The sequence below is a fragment of the Aulostomus chinensis genome, chromosome 17, assembly GCF_037954235.1.
Source record: "Aulostomus chinensis isolate RoL2024-O1b breed Wild chromosome 17, RoL_Achi_v1.0, whole genome shotgun sequence".
NCBI classification, from domain to species: Eukaryota; Metazoa; Chordata; class Actinopteri; order Syngnathiformes; family Aulostomidae; genus Aulostomus; species Aulostomus chinensis.
Genome location: NC_141336.1, coordinates 23,613,351 through 23,632,533, shown reverse-complemented (window position 1 = coordinate 23,632,533; position 19,183 = coordinate 23,613,351). Strand labels below are relative to the sequence as shown.

The 19,183-nt window shown below is 41.4% G+C and overlaps 1 protein-coding gene across 3 annotated transcripts in view; it reads right to left on the bottom strand.

The window, feature by feature from the left end:
* Positions 1-19,183, bottom strand: part of sobpa (sine oculis binding protein homolog (Drosophila) a) — a 49,359-nt gene that overhangs the window by 14,579 nt on the left and 15,597 nt on the right. Inside the window, exons 4-6 of one of the 3 annotated variants that reach the window (XM_086182531.1) lie at positions 15,278-15,429; positions 12,687-12,710; positions 2,214-2,309 (exon numbers count right to left, since the gene is read on the bottom strand). In XM_086182531.1, the coding sequence (XP_086038657.1) occupies positions 2,214-2,309; positions 12,687-12,710; positions 15,278-15,429 (272 nt within the window). The remainder of the gene's footprint in view (positions 1-2,213; positions 2,310-12,686; positions 12,711-15,277; positions 15,430-19,183) is intronic. The other 2 variants (XM_086182532.1, XM_086182533.1) reach the window with 2 other exon arrangements.

Below are 19,183 nucleotides of genomic sequence, written 5' to 3'. Positions count from 1 at the left end.
GGATTATAACGCATCACATACTTGAAAGTTTAGTTTTGGGCAGTTTAGTTGTTGTCAGTAGCCACTAGCTTCAAGCTAAATATACGTGGTTGGTTGTTTCTTGAGTCTCAAAGAAGCAATGCAAGAGGAAAACAAATGTCTCTGGAAGCTCAGGGCTCCTGTTTGCAAGAACTTTAAAGGCAAAAACACTTTCTGGGTGAAGCTTAACTTTTCAGAAATATAATATCTATGATAATTTGCTGATTTTGATACAGGGTCGAAAGGCAACTGGCTGATGCTTCATAATTTGAGTACACATCCACAAACAGGAGAGATCTTCTCGTTTAGCTCTCAGCACGACAAACAAAATGTTTTTTTCTCAAAAAAAAACCCCAAAAAGTTAATCAGCATCTTGAAAGTCGATCTCCATCACGACTCTCACCCTCACTTTCATTGAAATGATCGCTTGCAATAACATTGTACTCTAAAGTTATTCCCCAGATCTTGGAAAACTTGACAATGCTAAAGAGAAGTTGGCTAACAAGAGACACAAGTGGTCTGGCACCCAGACAGGTTTTAAACAAGCCAACAGTAAAACCTGATTATTTAAACCGCTTTATTTGAAGTTGAGTGATCCCAAAAAGTCAGAAACAGTTCCTCTGTGCAAGTAAAACTGTACCGAGAGAGCGCTGTGATCGTATGGTAGTGTGGTTGGTCATAATACAAGTACTTGGTGTGTACGAGAAGTCTACAAATGACAGGACAGTTTTCTTTCCCCCCAAATGAATTTGGTTAAACAAGGGGTTCCCTCCTGTTTACCGTGACACTTGCCTGTCATTTAGCAGAAATTCTGCAATAATCAAGAAGCCGAATTTCACCAAACTGGGTGGAGGGTTGTTGCATGCGCCAAGGAGGTACCCACTGAATCTTTTGTGGCCGATCTGTTCTAACATAGTGAAAAATGGCATTTTTTGCTACATTAAGTTACCATCAAGTAGCCTTGTCGGAGGTTTTTGCTCTCCAAGTGTCCTCTACTTCCATCTGCCTCCTTGTCAGTGCTATGACACGACAAAGAGCTGGCTGCGAGGAAGGTCACACGATTCACCTAACATTATTCTGCAAGAGGACCCTACCTCCTTTAATTCTGGATTAATTTATACGTGTGTCGGATAATTCACAGGTCACTGAATATGAAGCAAAATGAAAATGAGCAAATGATTAGGCATGAAAAACATTATGAAAACCTCAAACTTAAATGTATGCAAATGTTATGTAAAGCAGACCAAAAAACAAGTTGACCATGAACGCCTCATAAGTGTGACTGCCTCTTCAATTTTTCGGGGTGGGGTGGGGGGGGGGGGGGGGGGCAGCTTACCTGCTGGTTCATGAAGCTGCAGTGAGACTCAATTACACCAATTTAATCTCCACTTCATTGGCTCTCCACTCACATTAGCTCAGACTTCAGGGAGCTTCTAATAACATATAAAATCCTAAATGGGCCTGATACCTCACACCTGTTGGATCTCCTTCAACCTTTATTATAGCCGGGACTCCCGTCCGGGTCCCACAGAGACCAAGAGTGACCACAGAGACAGAAAACTGGTTCCAACAGAGTAATCAAAGCATGGGAACAAAGTAGTAGCTTGTGGCCACTCGTTAATCAATTTGTTGGAACAAGTTAAACCTTGTGGTCATCAATGAATTAAACAGTATTATCAATTTATATCCTAAGGTCACAAATAAAGAAAGGGGAACAAGTTATATCTCGTACCCACAAAGATGTATTCTCTATGGCCGCTTCTGAGCTACGTAGTTTTCCTCTCAGACCCCCTTTTCTGACGAGCATCCCCGCTAGCACCTGACAGACACTCTAACTCTCGATTGCCAGCTGATTCTCTGATGGCGTCAGGCCTGCTGGTGTTCCTGTTGTAAACTCCAACCACCGCTGCATCTCTCTCACCTTCTCCCTCATATCTGTTCTTCTCTCTCTCTCTCTCTCTCTCTCTCTCTCTCTCTCTATATATATATATACACATGGGACTGACTCAGCCTGTGTTTTCTGTTTGTCTACTTTTACACAAATGCCCAAATATGAACCTTCAAGTCTCGTGGCATGTCAGCAAGACATGACTAGAAAATGACACCCTTTTAACAAAAGAAAAACATGAAAACATATTTGTGCAGTAGCCGTCAAGCTTTAAGTCTTTCTGGTGTTAAATGGTTATGGTCCTTACAAGCACATCGCTGTTTGTCTTGAAGACAAGCCTGGGCGTGTCCTGAGTAAAGCTGTGCTGGGGTAATTTCCCACCGAGGCCATCGTCGTCTCTTGCCTGGGGGGGGAGAAATAATGGCTTCTTTTTATGGATGGACAAAATGAACAAGTGAACAGAAACAACAAGGAAACTCAGAAATGGAAAACAACAGTGAGAAAGATTAACAGAAATGGTGACTGTAAAATGGGTGAACAGTTATTGTTTGTGGACAAACCAGGAAAACAAAATAGTGTGTCTTTGTGCCTATGTGCGTGCGTGTTTGTGTGTGTGTGTGTGTGTGTGTGTGTGCGTGTGTGTTTGTGCATGCATAGCTGTGGAGTCTGCAAGACATTCAAAGGGCTGCATCGTAGCCTACCACAGCTGTGAGTGCTCAGCTGAAAAGAAAATATAATCACACATTCCAAAGACTCTTAAATCTCAAAAAAATCTCATTTAATTTAGATTTGTGCAGTAGTGCTGCAGAGGAAGTTGTCGTGCACAACACAGATAAGACACATCTTCATGCATGCTTGTTTATTTATTCATCTCATTTTCTCAGGAAAATGCCCAAACCTGGGCCTGAATATTATTAGCTCAGGGATTCGGACTTCCCCACGTGTTGAGGTCAAAATAATCGAAACGGACCAGAAGTATTGGAGCTGTTCCAGAGCTCAGCGAGAATTCTACTGCCGACAACTGTAAAGCGGCTGCAGTTTAAAGATATGGGTCGGCTGTCCCCATCAAAGCCTGTTTACCTAATGGAGGTCTAGTTCTGAAACATCGCCAATAAATATTGAATTGCAAGTCAGACAGTGTGCCGTGTGATAAAATAATCAACCTTACACTGATTTTAACACACAGCGAGTGAGCGAACTTCAGCAGCTGGAGACACACAATGAGCACAAGGACACAGGGTCATTTTTGTTTGCTGTTCATCTTTTGCCTGTTGTCTGTCAATCAAACCAAGCTGCGACGTTACAGTTGGGGGTGTAAAACTTGCTTCTGTGACTCAGTCAAATAAATCTTGATCTGGAGGATCCTGACAAACTATGAGTTCACACATGGGGACACTGTTAATGAACCTTTATGGTAAAGCGCTCCCAGCTCTTATGGTGGCAACAGGAAATAGGTAACATTATGTAAATGGTATTTGGGGGAGTAACAGAGTCAAAGCCATATATTTTGTACTTCTGACATTTAAAGAGAAATAATGTTGATGAAAGGAAACCAGGGCTTGTAAAATAATACAGCAAAGCCCCTCCAGTAAGAGCTTGTGTGATGTTACGATACAAAATACCACGGAGGAACGGAACCTCCCCTTCCTGCGTGTCGTGAGTCCTTCATTATGTGGAGCTGTTCTACCGGGTCTAGGCAACATGGTTACAAATAAGTTAGTGGAGAAGCGCTGCCTGGCGTCATGCCAAACTGCTCCATTGTGTGTCATTAAATGAAATGCACTTTTATATCATATAGACCTCAGTGTGATATAATTAGATCATATTTTACAGTCACGGGGCTCTGAGTCGCTCTTATAAGAAATGGAGATTTAACCTCAATTATACGCGTTCATCACACTGTTTGCAGCTCCCAAAGCTGACGTTTCAAACTGCGCCTGACAGGTGAGCAGCTCTTTTTCATTTCTTCAAATTGCTGCTTAGCAATGATTAATTTAGCCTGTAGCTGCATTCATCTCTCTATGATACCAAAGGGAAAGTTTAGCTTATATTTTATATTGTTTGTCCAAAGTCTGATTGCTTCCATCTGCTTTCCTCAGCTCAAGGAAGGATTTCTCATTCCAAGCATGAGTCAAATATAGCTGTCTTGTGTCTAGATTATAAAATGTTGTTTAGCTTACAATGTAACACACACACACACACAGACAGACAGACAGACAGACACACACACACACACACACACACACACACACACACGAGGATGCACCATTGTGTTATTATTCTGTCTTCACTTTGTGCTCTGACCCTCTGGCCCTACGCCAGTTCATTTGCATATTGTACTAATGAGGTGTTGGCACTGTGAACGAGGCGTGAGGAGCTCACAGGGAGCCACACATGGATGAGGGAGAAGATAGATAGATAGATAGATAGATAGATAGATAGATAGATAGATAGATAGATAGATAGATAGATAGATAGATGGGTAGATAGATAGATAGATAGATAGATAGATAGATGGGTAGATAGATAGATAGATAGATAGATGGGTAGATAGATAGACAGATAGATAGATAGATAGATAGATAGATAGATAGATAGATAGATGGATAGATAGATGGGTAGATAGATAGATAGATAGATAGATAGATAGATAGATAGATAGATAGATAGATAGATAGATAGATAGATAGATAGATAGATAGATAGATAGATAGATAGATGAATATTTGCCATATTGCTGCTCCATCAGACTGTTGCTGAAGTTCCTTCTAAGAACGGCAGAGCAGGACACGGGCGGTCCAGCTCCCCTCTGGCGACTCCCCTGTCCTGCGGGGACGTCACACCAGCTGCCACTGTGCTAGTTTCCATCTGGGCTTGTATGCACTTCCAGGTGTATGTGCCTGTCACCTGCCAAAAGAGCTGCATTTCCCACAGAATGTCGCTCGCAGGCTTTTTCCAAAATTTGAAGACAAACACAGTCAAGTGCAGCAGAGCTCATCCCAAATCCTGAAATGAAGGTGCCATCCTGGCACAGGACAGGCAGGAAAACACACTACTCCCGAAAAAAAGACATTCTTTTCTCTCTACTTTTCACATTTTGGAAAGCCATCCCAGTTACAGCCCACTGCTACTTGCTAAAATATTTCTACAGATGCAAGAGAATAAAATACCTCAGTTAGTTTTTAAGAGTGCGCCTAAACAAGAACAAGAGGCTGTCTAGTGAGAGTACTGGGGCACTATAACTTTGCTAAGATCGGCTAATTAAAGCAGGGTCTCCTCATCTTGCCAGCAACAAACAGTCCCATGTAGATCTACTTCAACATATTGCTGAGGCAAATATCTCTAAATGTTGTTTTAATTGCAACAAGCTTGGTGCAGTGGTAAAATCCTTTTTTAAAGAGTGCTGTTCTCAATATCATTGACTCGTCTTTGCAAACTGACTGTAAATTGGCCAATTGTTCCTCACAAGGTTGATAAGAGCATTTCCTTGCTCAAGGTGATAGTTTTCTTGCCTCTCAAGTGATCACAAATAGGTGTCTTGAGCTCACAACCATGTTTTTTTTTCCCGCCTTTGGGGAAAATAGCGACAGCAACAACAACAACATCTCAACAAATTCTCAGGCTCATTGTCCGGTATAATCCGTGTCTTCTTTATCCAGGTGCATGCTCAGTCACACACATTTTAAATTTGTGTTACAAACAAACTGTAACCCTTCAGGTTCAGCGCTACGATGAGTGCAAGCAAGCTAGCTGGTCATGCTCTGCGCCACTGGGAAGGAGTGCTAAACTGAAAGGGTTTTATTTTGTTTGTAGCTCAAATCAAAGTGTTTGTGGGTTACAGAGCATACGGCTGTCAAAAGATATGGATTGTAAAAGAGGGGAAAGTTTAGCCGAGACATTTGAGAGTCTGTAAACAGACATTTTTGTTGTTGTTAGCTCTCAGTCGCCATTAGCTTCAGTCTAAATGGCTGGCTCTTTCTGCATTCTGGAGTCAATAAGAAATAATGCAGAAAAGGAAAAACATCTTTGTGGGCCTGAAATCTATTTGTGAGTACTTGAAAGGGAAAATACACATTTTGGGTGATGTGTTGCTTTAAGGTCATCATCAAATAACCTGTAATGTGCAAAATAAGGTGTGCCTGTGCATAAAGATATGATTTTACTGCACTTTCTCCACGATTCTAAGACATCCCAACCGCAACTTTAGAAAACGACACAAGTTCGTGTGCGGGGCTCTACTTTTACAAGCTCATTGCCTAGTTAGTGTGAGTTACTTTTGTCTTTATTTGAGCTGAATAGCTGGCAGCTATAAGATAATCACCTTCCTCTCTGTGCCCTGGAGCGGTGTCAGGCAGGCCTCAAGGCTTCCTAACCACCAGTGAGCCGGAGCTGCACTATGCACACACACTTCTCTCTTATTCATTTCGCGTGCATGCCCTCCTTGGCTGCCAATGGAGATGCAAAGCAAATTGCAGAGTGTTGGGGAGCGGAGAGGCAACCACAGGACTGTGTGTAAGAGAGCAGACGTGTGTGTTTGAAGTAATGTGACATTTCTTGGCTGACATGAAGCGGCACTCTGCCCCCTCGCGCCTGGAGGGAGCTCCTGGGGAAAGACACTGATGGAGGTCTGGGGTCTCCAGGGGGGGAGATTTCATGGTGTGAACAAAAAGCCCCTGCGCTGCGGCAGCAACGACCTGACAAACACAAGTTTGAGTCTCCTCGCTGTCTGCTTATGTGGGAGTAGAAGACATAGTCTTTCTCTGTGCTGTCGTGTATATTTGTATAAAGATATGAAAAGATAATTACAGTTTATGTAAATAAAAGTAGGTAAAAAAAAATGTCTGGCACATAATAAGCTGCTTCTTTTCATCAGGTTTTTTAATTATCTCTCCTCCTTCAACCGATGACTACCAGTTCTGAGCTCAAACTGCAGATAAAAGCAGATTGATGGAGCTCTTTCGACAAAACACTGATGTCGCAGCAGTGCATCGATTACCAGCAGCGGGCCGTATCTGACTGGGGTGAAATAACTAATAGAGCAGTTTAAAAATACTCAATAACAACTAGAGCTCATGCATGAAAACTCCTCCTCGTGTTTAAGTACAAGAGAATTAGCAGCAACATGTTTAAGTATTGGTTTGTAATTAAACCACTCAGCATATACCATCCAATTCTAAGGTCTCTACCAGAACCTGAAAGAGGATTTCTAAATTCTCCATAATTCACTGAAGAGCCCATGTCCAAAAAACTAGTACACTCTCCTGATCCAGAGTGAATGTTGTGGGCTGCTCAGGTTAATGGGGCCTTTGACCTCACACCACTTTTTTTTGGTCGCGGGTGCAAAAGCTTTGCATTGCCTGACAAATGGCCTGACTACGCGTCCTTTTAACAGAACATACCCAGGAACACAGGCGCAGTTGCTCGCTAAACAACATGGTTGCAGGTCAATTATAAGACAACTTTGTCTGCTTGAAGTCAGCAACAAGAACAAGATAGAGCTCCTGTGACCCTGATTATCCCATCACAGATGTTGCTCAAGACACATGAAATATGAGCTTGCTGCTTCTTCCATGAAGCAAAAAGTTAGTTTGGAAACCTCTGGTCTTGTCTTTAACAATGTGTTGAAACATTGTTACATCATCAATTGTGTCAAATCTTCATCTTAAATGTAATTTAAAGTTGATGTAGTATACACCGTTTCATCTGCAACCTAGTGGAGTGGAAGTATGAAGAAGCATCAAGTAAAGTTACCTCAAAACAGTACTCAAAGGAACACGCCAACACTTTTGGGAAATGTGTTTATTTGCCATCATCCCCAAAGCCAGAGAAGAAATACACACTGTTCTCTGTATTAGAGGGGCTGATATTCACACACACCTGCAGACTGCTAGTTAGCTTAGCGCAAAGCATGATAGCAGATGGGAAGTGTAGCTTACTTAAAGCAGCCATGAGGAGAGAAGGGAATGTGTCTGTCTGGCTGTGGAGAGGACGACAAATAAGCGTGATTCCCAAAAAGAAGGCGTGTTGCTTCAAGTACAGCATTTGAGTAAATCTTCTTAGTTATGTTCCACAACTGATTTACACCCATCCCTTACAGATGTGGGTGAGTATGAAGCTGAATATCAAAGCAAAGTGCCCCCAAACACACACACACACACACACACACACACACACACACACACACACACACAGGCTTGTGTAGCTATCCTTATTAGGACATGCCATTGACTTCCATTCATGTGAATATCCTAACCCAAGCCCTAATCTTAATCCTAACCCTAACCAATTGATGCCGAACCTCAACCTCAAGCTAACTGCAATTTACACCGTCACTCTAACTTCGACCAGGTGTTCATAAATTAAGTTCTGCCGCATTAGGACCGGTCTTTGGTCCCCATGAGAACGAGGGATCCTGATAAGGTTAGTGTTTATATCAGAAAAGGTCTCCAAAAGATAACAAAAACCAAGTACACACACACACACATACACACACACACACACACACACACACACACACCACAATTATCCAACGTCATCTTGGCACGCACGAGCACATTGCTGAACTTCTCCCTACATTCAAATTCCATTCCTTTAATCCCCACGATCACACTTTATTCTCAGCGGTCTTACCCCTGAGTTGGTGTCTATCTACACCAACTGGCTTTTACAGTGCACCAGCAACACAAGATCACACACACACACGCGCGTGCGCACACACACACACACACACACACACACACACACACACGGAGGGTTAGTTGCCAGGATGTGAATCAATGGTGGACAGTCAAAAAGAGAGTGAGCAAGCAAACTGAGGTGACAGAATAATTAGTAGTGCAAGCAGTGGGGAAGCAGCACCTTCCATACGAACTCCTCCAGCAGCTTAAGGTGAACAGCAAACAGGAAGAGAAGTGATTAGCTGGTGTTTAACTATCAATCATCTTTTGCCACACACAGTGTAATGTGGAGGTATGTTGAGATGTGAGAACGTAGCAGCCGTAGTTACCCAAGGAGGGGATTAGGTTTCACCAATGAGGCAGCTGAAGATATTTCATGCAACATAATGCCAGAGCCATTGCCCGCCCCCTCTATGCCCCCTCCTCCCCCTATCCCCTCATTCCCCGTATCCACAACACACACAGACATGAGATACTTTTTTTCAGCCGTGACAATATTTTTTCTCTGTCTGAGAATGAAAAAAAAAAAAAAAAAAACGCCTGCAGGCTGTGTTGTTGTGGCCAACCTTGTGGGTGCATGAGAAAAGAAACATGTGGGTATCGCTTACACAACTGGTCTGCATGAATGTGCGAGAGCCGATCAGAATGTAGAATCTGAGCTGCTGTGGCAGAGCAGGACTTTCCTCGTCCCCTTTTGTAATGTTTGAACATGTGTTTTCTGCTGATGGATGAGGGAGACATCCACCATGACTGACTGGTTTCTAACGAGAACACATGCATGCGTACGGCTTCTATCAAAGGAACAGTGTGTAAGAGTCCTAGTGATGGTTTCATTAGTCTGTAATAACCTCAAACCGCAACGAGTCCAATTGAGGATTTCAAGTGTTGCGGGACTTGTACTTGAGTGAGGGACTAGGGACGATGAGATGGGCTGCAGAACCAGAGCAGTTTTGCCTTCACATTATCTCAACATTGTAACGAAAACGGAGCTGAGCCAGAGGCCAAATGTCTCAATCTACTATTCTTGGTTCCTGATCTCACCTATGGTCATAAAATATGGCTTGACCAACTAAATCTCAAACACAAGTTTCCCAAAAGCGGTTTACCTCTGGAGGGTGGAGTCTCCCTTAGGGATCCATGAGGGACCTTTAGTTGAGCCCTTGCTCCTTTAGAATGGGTTGATCCGGGGCCTGAGTAGCATGAGCCTGGGAAAAACCCCTTACAGTTTGGGTCCGATCCATTTCACACAGTGAAATATGCCATTTTTGTGCAAGGTTTACAGTCTCCAAGTGCCCTCTAGATTTCATTCTGCCTTTGGAAATGTCTTTTTTTATGTACTATTTAAGTTGTTGTTCAAAATGCATCTTTATTTTGCGTATTTGTACTCATTATTGTAGTCATAGGTAATTATTTTGCATTGCTGAATGCCTTCTAGTGACATGCAGCTCAGCTCTGAGACGTGGAAACCATACACGTGCCACCCGCCTCATTTATTCCAATTTCTAACCTGCACTCACATTTCAGCACACCTCTATATTGCCTTTTAAATTATACAGAGCAAAGCATGAGAGTTCTGTTGAATTTAGTCAATGTGAGATCCATAATTTATTAATTGGTTCACCCCCCCCCCCTTTCATTTTACAGCAATATTTCTCAGATTGATTTTGTTACTTGTTGCTACATCTTCTGCTTGAGTGTACAGCTGGGTTGAATTTACCTTTAATTATTTGCTTATGCCTCCCATTCTCTCTCTTTCCAGTTTGACTCTTTGTGTTCTCCTTTGTCCGTTTTGGAGAAGCGCTGACAACAGTGTTATGGATGATTGCATAAGTGTAGGTGAGGCGCACATGTAAATAGCATGTGTCAACATTAAGGTGAGGGAATCTGAAAGGCTTCAGAGGTGACGCTCATCAATGAATCCCTCTGCTTAGGGACAAACACGTTTGCAGCCTGAACTTCCATACGAGGCCGTAGCAGTGGAGGAGGTGATCTTACTCAGTGTTCAGAAAAAAATGAATGTGAAGTAAATGGATCAGTGGCATCTGAGTTAAGCGGGACGTCAGAACTGTTAATCTCTACTACTGCATTGACTCCGGTTCCTCGTGATGTCACCAGTGCAAGACGGCAGCACCCCTTTGGTTTACCATGCAAAGTAGACAGAGGGCGCGATGCTTCTGAACAGAGCTGGCATAACTCATAGAGGGAAAACAAGTCTCTGGTTTTATCACTTTTAGCATCATGCTCAATCGGCCAAAGATGAGAACTTTGAATGCATCTTTCTTACATGAAGCCGAGACATAATTCCTTTCCTTTTGAGAAGCCTATCAGTCACCATGACCACAGTCTTACCTTTTGATAGTAATAATTACAAAATATCACATTTAGCCAATATAGAACATATTGAAGAACAGTGAGGCCTTAAGAGGATTATTTTTTCACTGGCTATGATGCTTCATTACACAAAACATGAAGGGGAGCACTAAATCAAATATGAGTGTATCATGCAATTTCTCATGAACAGCGTGGTTTTGAAGCAGCAGGCTGATCGGTATCAGGTGTGGCGTTAATTGTGCAACTAAAAAATAATAGAGATTACCAAAGGCACAGACAACTGCAAAACTGTGCGCCACGAAGGAAAAAGATTTTCTCTGAGACTAATGTGATCTCCCCTGTCACCTTCAAGTCCAAACCTTTCTGCAACTCTAACATCCACGAAGCACGAAAACATACCTTGAAACTTATGTCAGAGGTCAGCAGTAGATTATTATGGAGAGCACAGAAATCGGAAAAATGGCATGGCTGCATTTTTATGTGTGTTTTCTATTTCACCGTTCCAACTCCTGACACTTCAAAATCCATCACAAGATATTCAAACTCTACGCTACTCACAAGGGTAAGCCCTGTATAAGTACAAAATAATAATGTAACACAGCTTCAAGGAACAACACAACATTTTGGGAGAACAGCTGGCTGCTAGTTAGCTTAGCCAAACGAATGGTAGTGGATGGGCTGGTTAGCATGCCTCCATCTGGCCAGCTCAGCTAATGTGATGATCAATCCAAACAGTTTTATGGTACATCATTCCTTAATTTATAATTACTGAAGAACTTTAAATGCATGTTTTATCATCATTCATCTGTTGTTGTTTTTTTGCTATTCATACCCTCATCATGTTGTAACTGTTGTCTTATTTGATTGACCTCTCAACTACATTTATTCTTCTGATGTCATCATTCAGAGCGCTTCAGTCTCCAGGTGTCTAGGGCTGTCTTCCTAATATCAATCTCTTTTATTTTACAAAAAAAAAAACAAGTTGGCAGGTTCCTTTAAAACTAAATTATTTTCTGAACAGACTATGAATGTGCAGCATGGCCAATAAGTACGTACGTACTTAAAATTACAAAATACATTTGAAAAAAACATACAGGTCAAAGCACAACTTATAAGATCTATTTAGAAGGCTAACTTTATGTCTATAAAGCCAACACATTTGTAGCAGGGCGCTTTACGCGTGCTAGCATGTTCACTGTGTCCCTGACTGAGCTCTGATTGGTACGGAGCTGCCTTGTCAACTTTGCTGTGCGTCAAACACCTTCATACACTTTTCTATGACGTTCTCTGAAGCTCCGAGATGAAAACGAAACCAGTTCAAACGCCACATTCCGATCTCATATGAAGCTAAATAGCTCTCGCAACTGTCATACCTTCTCCCTCGAGACTTCAACATGTCACAGACGCCTTGTCATCATCATCATCATCAGGACCAGTCAGATCATTTGTCATCAGTTCAACATTCAGTACAATGAAAACTACAAACTTACTATAAAAGTAAATGAGCTACAATGTCAAGGTAGAAAATGGAAAACAGATACCATGAGCAACAGTACAGGAGACACAAGGCTCAGCTTGACTCTCATGCTTAGGGAAAGAATAGTGTCTGAAAAGAAAAGAAATTGGATATCACTAACTGAAATGAACAGACATTCTCTAAGAGCACCCCTATCTGGTTCCTGCTCCAGTGCCGTGCTTAGAAAGTGATTATGTTTGGATGAATAACTGACTTCAGGACAGACAAGCAGGAGAGTAAAACACGTCATACTCACAGCGTAACTCCTTACATATCCCAGCTTTGGTACAAGAGAGAGAGGACATTGTTTAACTACAGTCAGTCAGAACAAAAATAGAAAAATTGCCTCTAAAGCATCATGATGACCAAGTCATTTTGAGTCGATAGCCTGTATATATTTTTGTAATATAATCAATGGTTAATTGTTATGTATTGTGCATTTTGTATTCAAGCCAAACCTGAACAGTTAATGGAAGAGTTTTAGAAGTTGATATTGAAGAATATGATCTTTAATTTAAAGACTTTATGTTTTAAGTCTGAACTTTGTGACAAAGATAAATCATAACTGTACAATAAAAAATAAAAAAATCATTTCTGGCAGCCACACCGGAGGTTCTCATCTTGTGGCGATAAAAGAGATGCAATAATGCTGTGTTCCAGACTACTCAGAAGTTGTGGTAAATGACCCCCTAGAAAAAGTACAGCGAAAAGCTGTTCAGGTTCCTTCTTGTAAACTTGAGCCAAAATAACAGTCAGTTCTGGGCCAGTTCTGGCTGTCTTCTGCCAGTGTCAGCAGCCAGATTCTCTCTGCATGCCAGACTTGGTCCAGATGTAAATGTAGAACATCAATAATTTGGGAAAAAATGGCTATTACGGCACTGCCAACTGATTCAGATCGAACATGGGAAATAACCAAATAAAACACAATGTAAAGTATATTTGGCAGACTTGTCCTATCATATAGCATGTACTATGAACCTGTTTTGCATGAAAAGTGATGTCAAACATGTGCCGATGTTTTTAAGTAGCTGGTTAGGGTGCATAATATTTGAAGTCTTCCTTTTCAAGACATCAGGTTATTCCGGAAGCTGCTTAGAAAAATAAGGGGCAATACTTTTCTGTCAAGAAACCAGTCAAGGTTTGGTTTGTGCAACACAGAAAATGAGAAATTTCAACTGGGACATTCAGTCCTCTGACTTTGAATGGAACATAACATTATTCCTCCCTTTAACTTGGTCATTTCGTGATCATTGTGGGTTACCAAGACTGATCAGTATCGATCAAGTTACCAACAATTTACGTAAGCGTATATCTAGAGAAGAAGATAAGCTCATATTTGAGTGAGAAGGAATTCTTTGATTATTTAAGTGATACTTTTTTGCCTTTGAATTTTTCACAAACAGCTGTCTTGAGCTCAAGAAGATGTTTTTCCCTCGTGTATCTCTTTGTCACTCCAGAATGTGCAAAAGCCACCCACGTGTATGTAGCCTGAAGCTAATGAGGACTGATGGATATCAACAGCTACAAAGTGCAAGCCAGTTGATAAGAATTGAATGTACTTGCTGGTAGCACTGTTTCATGACACTGGAAGTGTAAGTTAAGGTAAGGTACGTTTTTTTTATGCTTTTTATATTGGACTTAGGAGTTTGTGAATGGATGTTTTTGGTCAAGCTTGTTGTTGTGGTTGTTGTTAGCCTTCATTAGCATCAAGCTAAGCTTACACAACAAATGCTTCCTGCACTCTGGGTTCAAGAAGAAGAAGAAGAAGAGGGAAAAATGTCCTACTGAACTTAAGACAACAATTTATGACCACTTTTTGAATGAAGCATCACTTTCAGATAGGGTGGTGAATTAACACTAGAACTTTCCTCAAGTAAAATACTTTTTAAGCTACATTTTGTAGGCTAGTGGTGCTAACATTTACTGTATCATCTGCATTTGGGAATCATGGAACTTTGTTGGGCCTTTGATTTTTTCAGCCTGGTCTCATTAATTTTTTTGTTTGCAAGCAGGACTTAAATGAGGGAAGAGGAATAGGTGCCTATGAAAAGAAAGCACTGCTACGAAAACAGCATCTTCATATTAATTAGCTAACAGTGTGAGGGCAGGTAGAAGGGGGTTAAAGTTTAAAGAAGAGTATCGACCTGATTTTAAATGTCAACTACTGCAAATGTGGGCAACATGCATTCTTCTGGTCAAGCATTTAATTTGGTTATTTCTCATTCATAGCCTTGCTTCAGTTGTTTATTTGTCTGACGTGTCAATTTCAAGTAAAATTCATTGTTCATTGGTCACTATTTTTGCATTTTATACAACTTCTGATATCTTATGACAGATAATGTAACAAGTGTGTTAGTTGGTGAGCTCTCGAGGTGTTGGTAGGCAGATTATTCTGCTTTTGGACTGAGCCATTTTAGCTATTTCTCCCTGCTCTCAGTCTTTATGCAAAGCTATGCTAATAACCAGCTCTGTACTTAGCGCACAGTCACAAGGATGATATCAGTGTTTTCATCTAACTCTTAAAAATACAGTGAGAAAGCTGAAGTATTTCCGTAGCTGTCAACCTATACATTTGTGTGGGGACCTTTTGAACTGATGAGGTGAGTAACATTAACATCAGGACCAATTTGTGGACAATTTATACATGATTAGTCTCTAAAGGCAACAATCAAATGTAATGATAACAATAATAATAATAATGATAATAATTTATGCGATTCCAGTTGTCAGATTTACAGATTTTGAAAAGACCTAAACCAGCAGCAACGGTCGCATGCTTAGCAGGAGGATTTTGACAATACTGCAAAGCCCCTGAAGTGTCTTGCTGATGATTAGATGGATTTTTACCTTGTTTCTCTTAAAATAGGCTCTGCGGCAGGCAGCGAAGCACTTCTCACTGCAGAAACTCTTCAGCTCACTCCCCATGCTCAGAGAATAGCGTTTGACACCAACCTTCTGGCACCACGCACACATGATCTGCACATTGGTTGCTTCTTCATCTGGTAAAAAAAAAAAAAAAAGGGAGTTAAAGTGAGTTAGATTCTCTCTTTTCACACCCCCTTCCTATATATAAAACCCTCACTTAATCTAATGACCCTTTGACGATGATTCCAAATAATTTTAACATTATTTTGCATGGCCAAGGCCAATAGCCCACTCTATAGCCCCTTTCACACTGCACCAAGAACGCGGGTTTTTCGGCACTCTGAAAGGGTTGACTCAGCATTTCGACCCGTCTCGACCGACTCTCCAAGCGACCCGGGAGTTTAGCGGCTTGGCTCAGCTCGCCTGCAGTGTGTAAAAGGCAACCCGTGTTGTGTCAGGTTTTCCTACGACCTTCCTGTCGCGTCCTGATTTTGTCACTGTGCCGCCTGTCAGGCTGTCATCGTGGAAGCTCCGGAAAAAATAAACACATGAAAAAAACTTCGGCTGAGCTGAGAGCTGCTCACTCATCTCTCAATAAAGTTCTGGCCTCTGCTGTAAGATCAGTCCTCCTGTTGATGTCCCACAAACGACAACGCAAACGTTCAACTCAACGACGTCCATGTTGTCGGTTGTTTACCTCTCAGTGTTCTGGCGCACGTTTACTGTATGTGTAATGATGACGTTGTCAGCACGATGACGTATGAGAGAGAAAAACACGCACGCATGCAGCCCTCACAGCAGGAGTTCACAGCCGGGTTTTTTGGAAGCTTGAATGCGCCTTAATGCCGAGTAAACGCGGGTCCAAAAACCCGCGTTGACACACGTTTTTCAGTGAGAAAGGGGTACACGTTAGCAAACCATGTGTTCTGTTTCTTTGTTTGATGCTTATTTCATGTTTGTTTTACGTGAGCATCATAAATCTGAATTTCCCAACACTGAATTCATGCACATATAGATTATTGGTTTTCGGTTATGTGGACTGGACCAGCGTCGCTTTGATATTTGGCAAATCAGGGGACTTAACTGGACACCATGACCTCAAGACCACATTCCCCAGGAGCTTAGAGACTAGGCCAGTGATATGAAAGAGGATGGAGAATGAAGAGCGGTCAACAGAACCATCATTTACGTCTGGAAATATTTACAAAAGTTTCAAGAAGATGTCTGAATTTTCTCATAAAGACCCTGTAATATCTCTTGAGAAATAAGTGAAAATTTCCATGTCTGGTGATGTTAAAGACAGAGAAAAAAAGTCCTGGATCTGCCTTGTGATCCAGATCAGACCCCAAATTTAATGGTTTCTCCTTGGCCCATGTTGCATCCCTCCACCAAGTTTCATGAAAATCAGCCCAGTAATTTTTGCGTAATCCTGCTGACAGACAGAATGACAAACTAACGGCACCAAAAACATAACCTCCTTGGCGGAGGCAATAAGCTTAAACAAGGATGACATCTATTAAATTACAAGTGCAAATCCATGGCAGAGAATTTCAAAAAGTATGCAACGACTAGATGTATTAAAACACAAGGACCAGAAGGCATTAACTCCGCTGATTCAGCCCAGATGCTGGGCTGGATAAATCCACCACAAAACCACTGTAGGGTTTATAATGAAGCCTTGCCGGATGAGCCCAGGACATGGGAAGATGACTATTTGTGGCTGTGCTTTGTGGTATTTGGGTGGACACAAGGACGTCCTCTCATTATGTCGATGCTAAAGATGGCTGATATCCACACAGGAGGCTCTGAACCTGAAGAGTGTCGCACTGGCGTGGACCTTTGCGTGTCCCAATGGGCATCGTCCCACAGAGTACTCACCGCTTCAGGGTCATGAAGAATTTCAAATAACAGTTTCTGTTCGCCAAAACTGATGTCTGCAGGATGTAATTTGTAGCAGAGAACAACATAAATGAGCTTGAGAAAGTAGAGAGAATTACAGAAAGGTATTTGTTCTGTTAAACGGCAGCTGGTCCACAAATTTATTTTTTATCCAAGATTATCATGAAGAGGGCAAACGGAAAGAAAAACTTTTAAAATGAGGGAAAAGAACCATAAATAAACTCGAGAGCATTTGAATGCCTCCGCAAAGGAAGGTGCTTTGATATAAAATATGAATTAACGTAGACTGCTTTTAAAAAGTTAACTTCTTCCTTGTGATAGCTATCTGCCAAATTTAATCAAAATCCCTGCTGGTTAAAATTTCCCGCTGGTGATCACATGACCTCATTGGTGGATGTAATAAGCATAAATCCAAAGGCATTCAGAATGCAAGTGTAAAAAATATCATTTTTGCGATTGTAGTGGTGTAAAATTGTGACTTGTCTCTAAATAAATTTGATATTACGTTAAAATAAAATGTAAAGTGCAGAATAATTACTGCCTCATGAGTGTATTATAACACCAGCCAGTCCAGCTGCAGTTTACATCCACGTTTGTCAGTGTGTGGTTCAGACAAACATAAAGTGAGATTCACTTTTAGCAAAATGCTTTTTCATCAATATTCCTTCAAAGTGTTACTGAGATGATGGATAATGGCCAGAAAAGCGTTTCAGGAAAATATGATGTCACCGTGAAGTTGACCTTTTTTGTGATCGAAAATGTCATCACTTCTCCATTTTATACTATCACATAGTTGTAACATTCTTGCCATAATGGCCGCCCACTCACACTGAAAATCATGAACGGCAAAAACAGCAGGCTGCCATTTATTTGCAATGACACAGCTGGCGACAAAACAGCAACCAATCGCAGGTCGAGATTGGATTTTTTCCAGCAGTAACGGCTGTACTACCAAGATCTGTTCCGCTTCATATTGGCAATAAAAGAGAGACTGATCTCTGCGGCCTTCAGTTTCCATGAGCTGTACGATATGTTTTTATCACGATTTGTGTACAAAAATATAACATATAGCAGAAGTGTGTCAATTGTTTGCAGACATGAAGGTCAACGGCAGTTACAAGGGAAAAAACAAACTATGTATCCCTTAAATACATTTTGCTGGATATAATAGCTTTCAGACTTGAAGTTAAGCACAACTTAGTGTGTCTACATTTTATTGTCCCTATCAAATTCACGGCCAGTCTGCAAAATAGCTCTATTACAAACTTGACATTGGCCACAACACAGCTTGAATCCAGCAGCACATGCTTGATCGACCTGCCCTCCCCTCCGGTCGACATTACCCGCGACCGGAGCACCCACGACCAGACATAAATCTGTCGGCGTAAGCATGCAGTAAGTGCGTGAATACTTGAATTATGGACCCAAAAAAAAAGAGGTTTTTATACTGTCATAGTGATACTGAGCCACTAAAATATAATCCAATACGTACATTTCGGCCAGATTTGAAGGAATTCCCTACGGGATGTACTGACAGATCTCACTTATGAGGCGTTCACAAGGACAGCCTGAAAAACATACAGCCTCTGTGCAAAGCTTTAACCAGCGCAGGGGCATGGAACTTAAAAATCACAAGAAATTACATGGCAACTGTCTGTGTATTATGCAGCTGTTTAAGTAATTTTACAAAAAAAACAAACAAACATTTGTGCGCCTATTATCCTTTTGTGGAAGAAGCCACTGGAATCTAAAGATGTATCTTCAACTCTATTTCCTTGTTAACACCTTAATTTAGATGTATGTCACAGCAATACTGCTGTGTGGGCAACTAATGATTTTAATAGACCCTCAGTGACACTGAAATGCCTCTTTTGTGGTAAACTGTGGCTGTCGGAGAAGAGCTGCAGGCTTTTAGAGCTGTTGCAATGACAGATCCTCAGAGACTCTCTCCTGCATCTCCCAGTTATCACATTATGACTATGCGGGTGT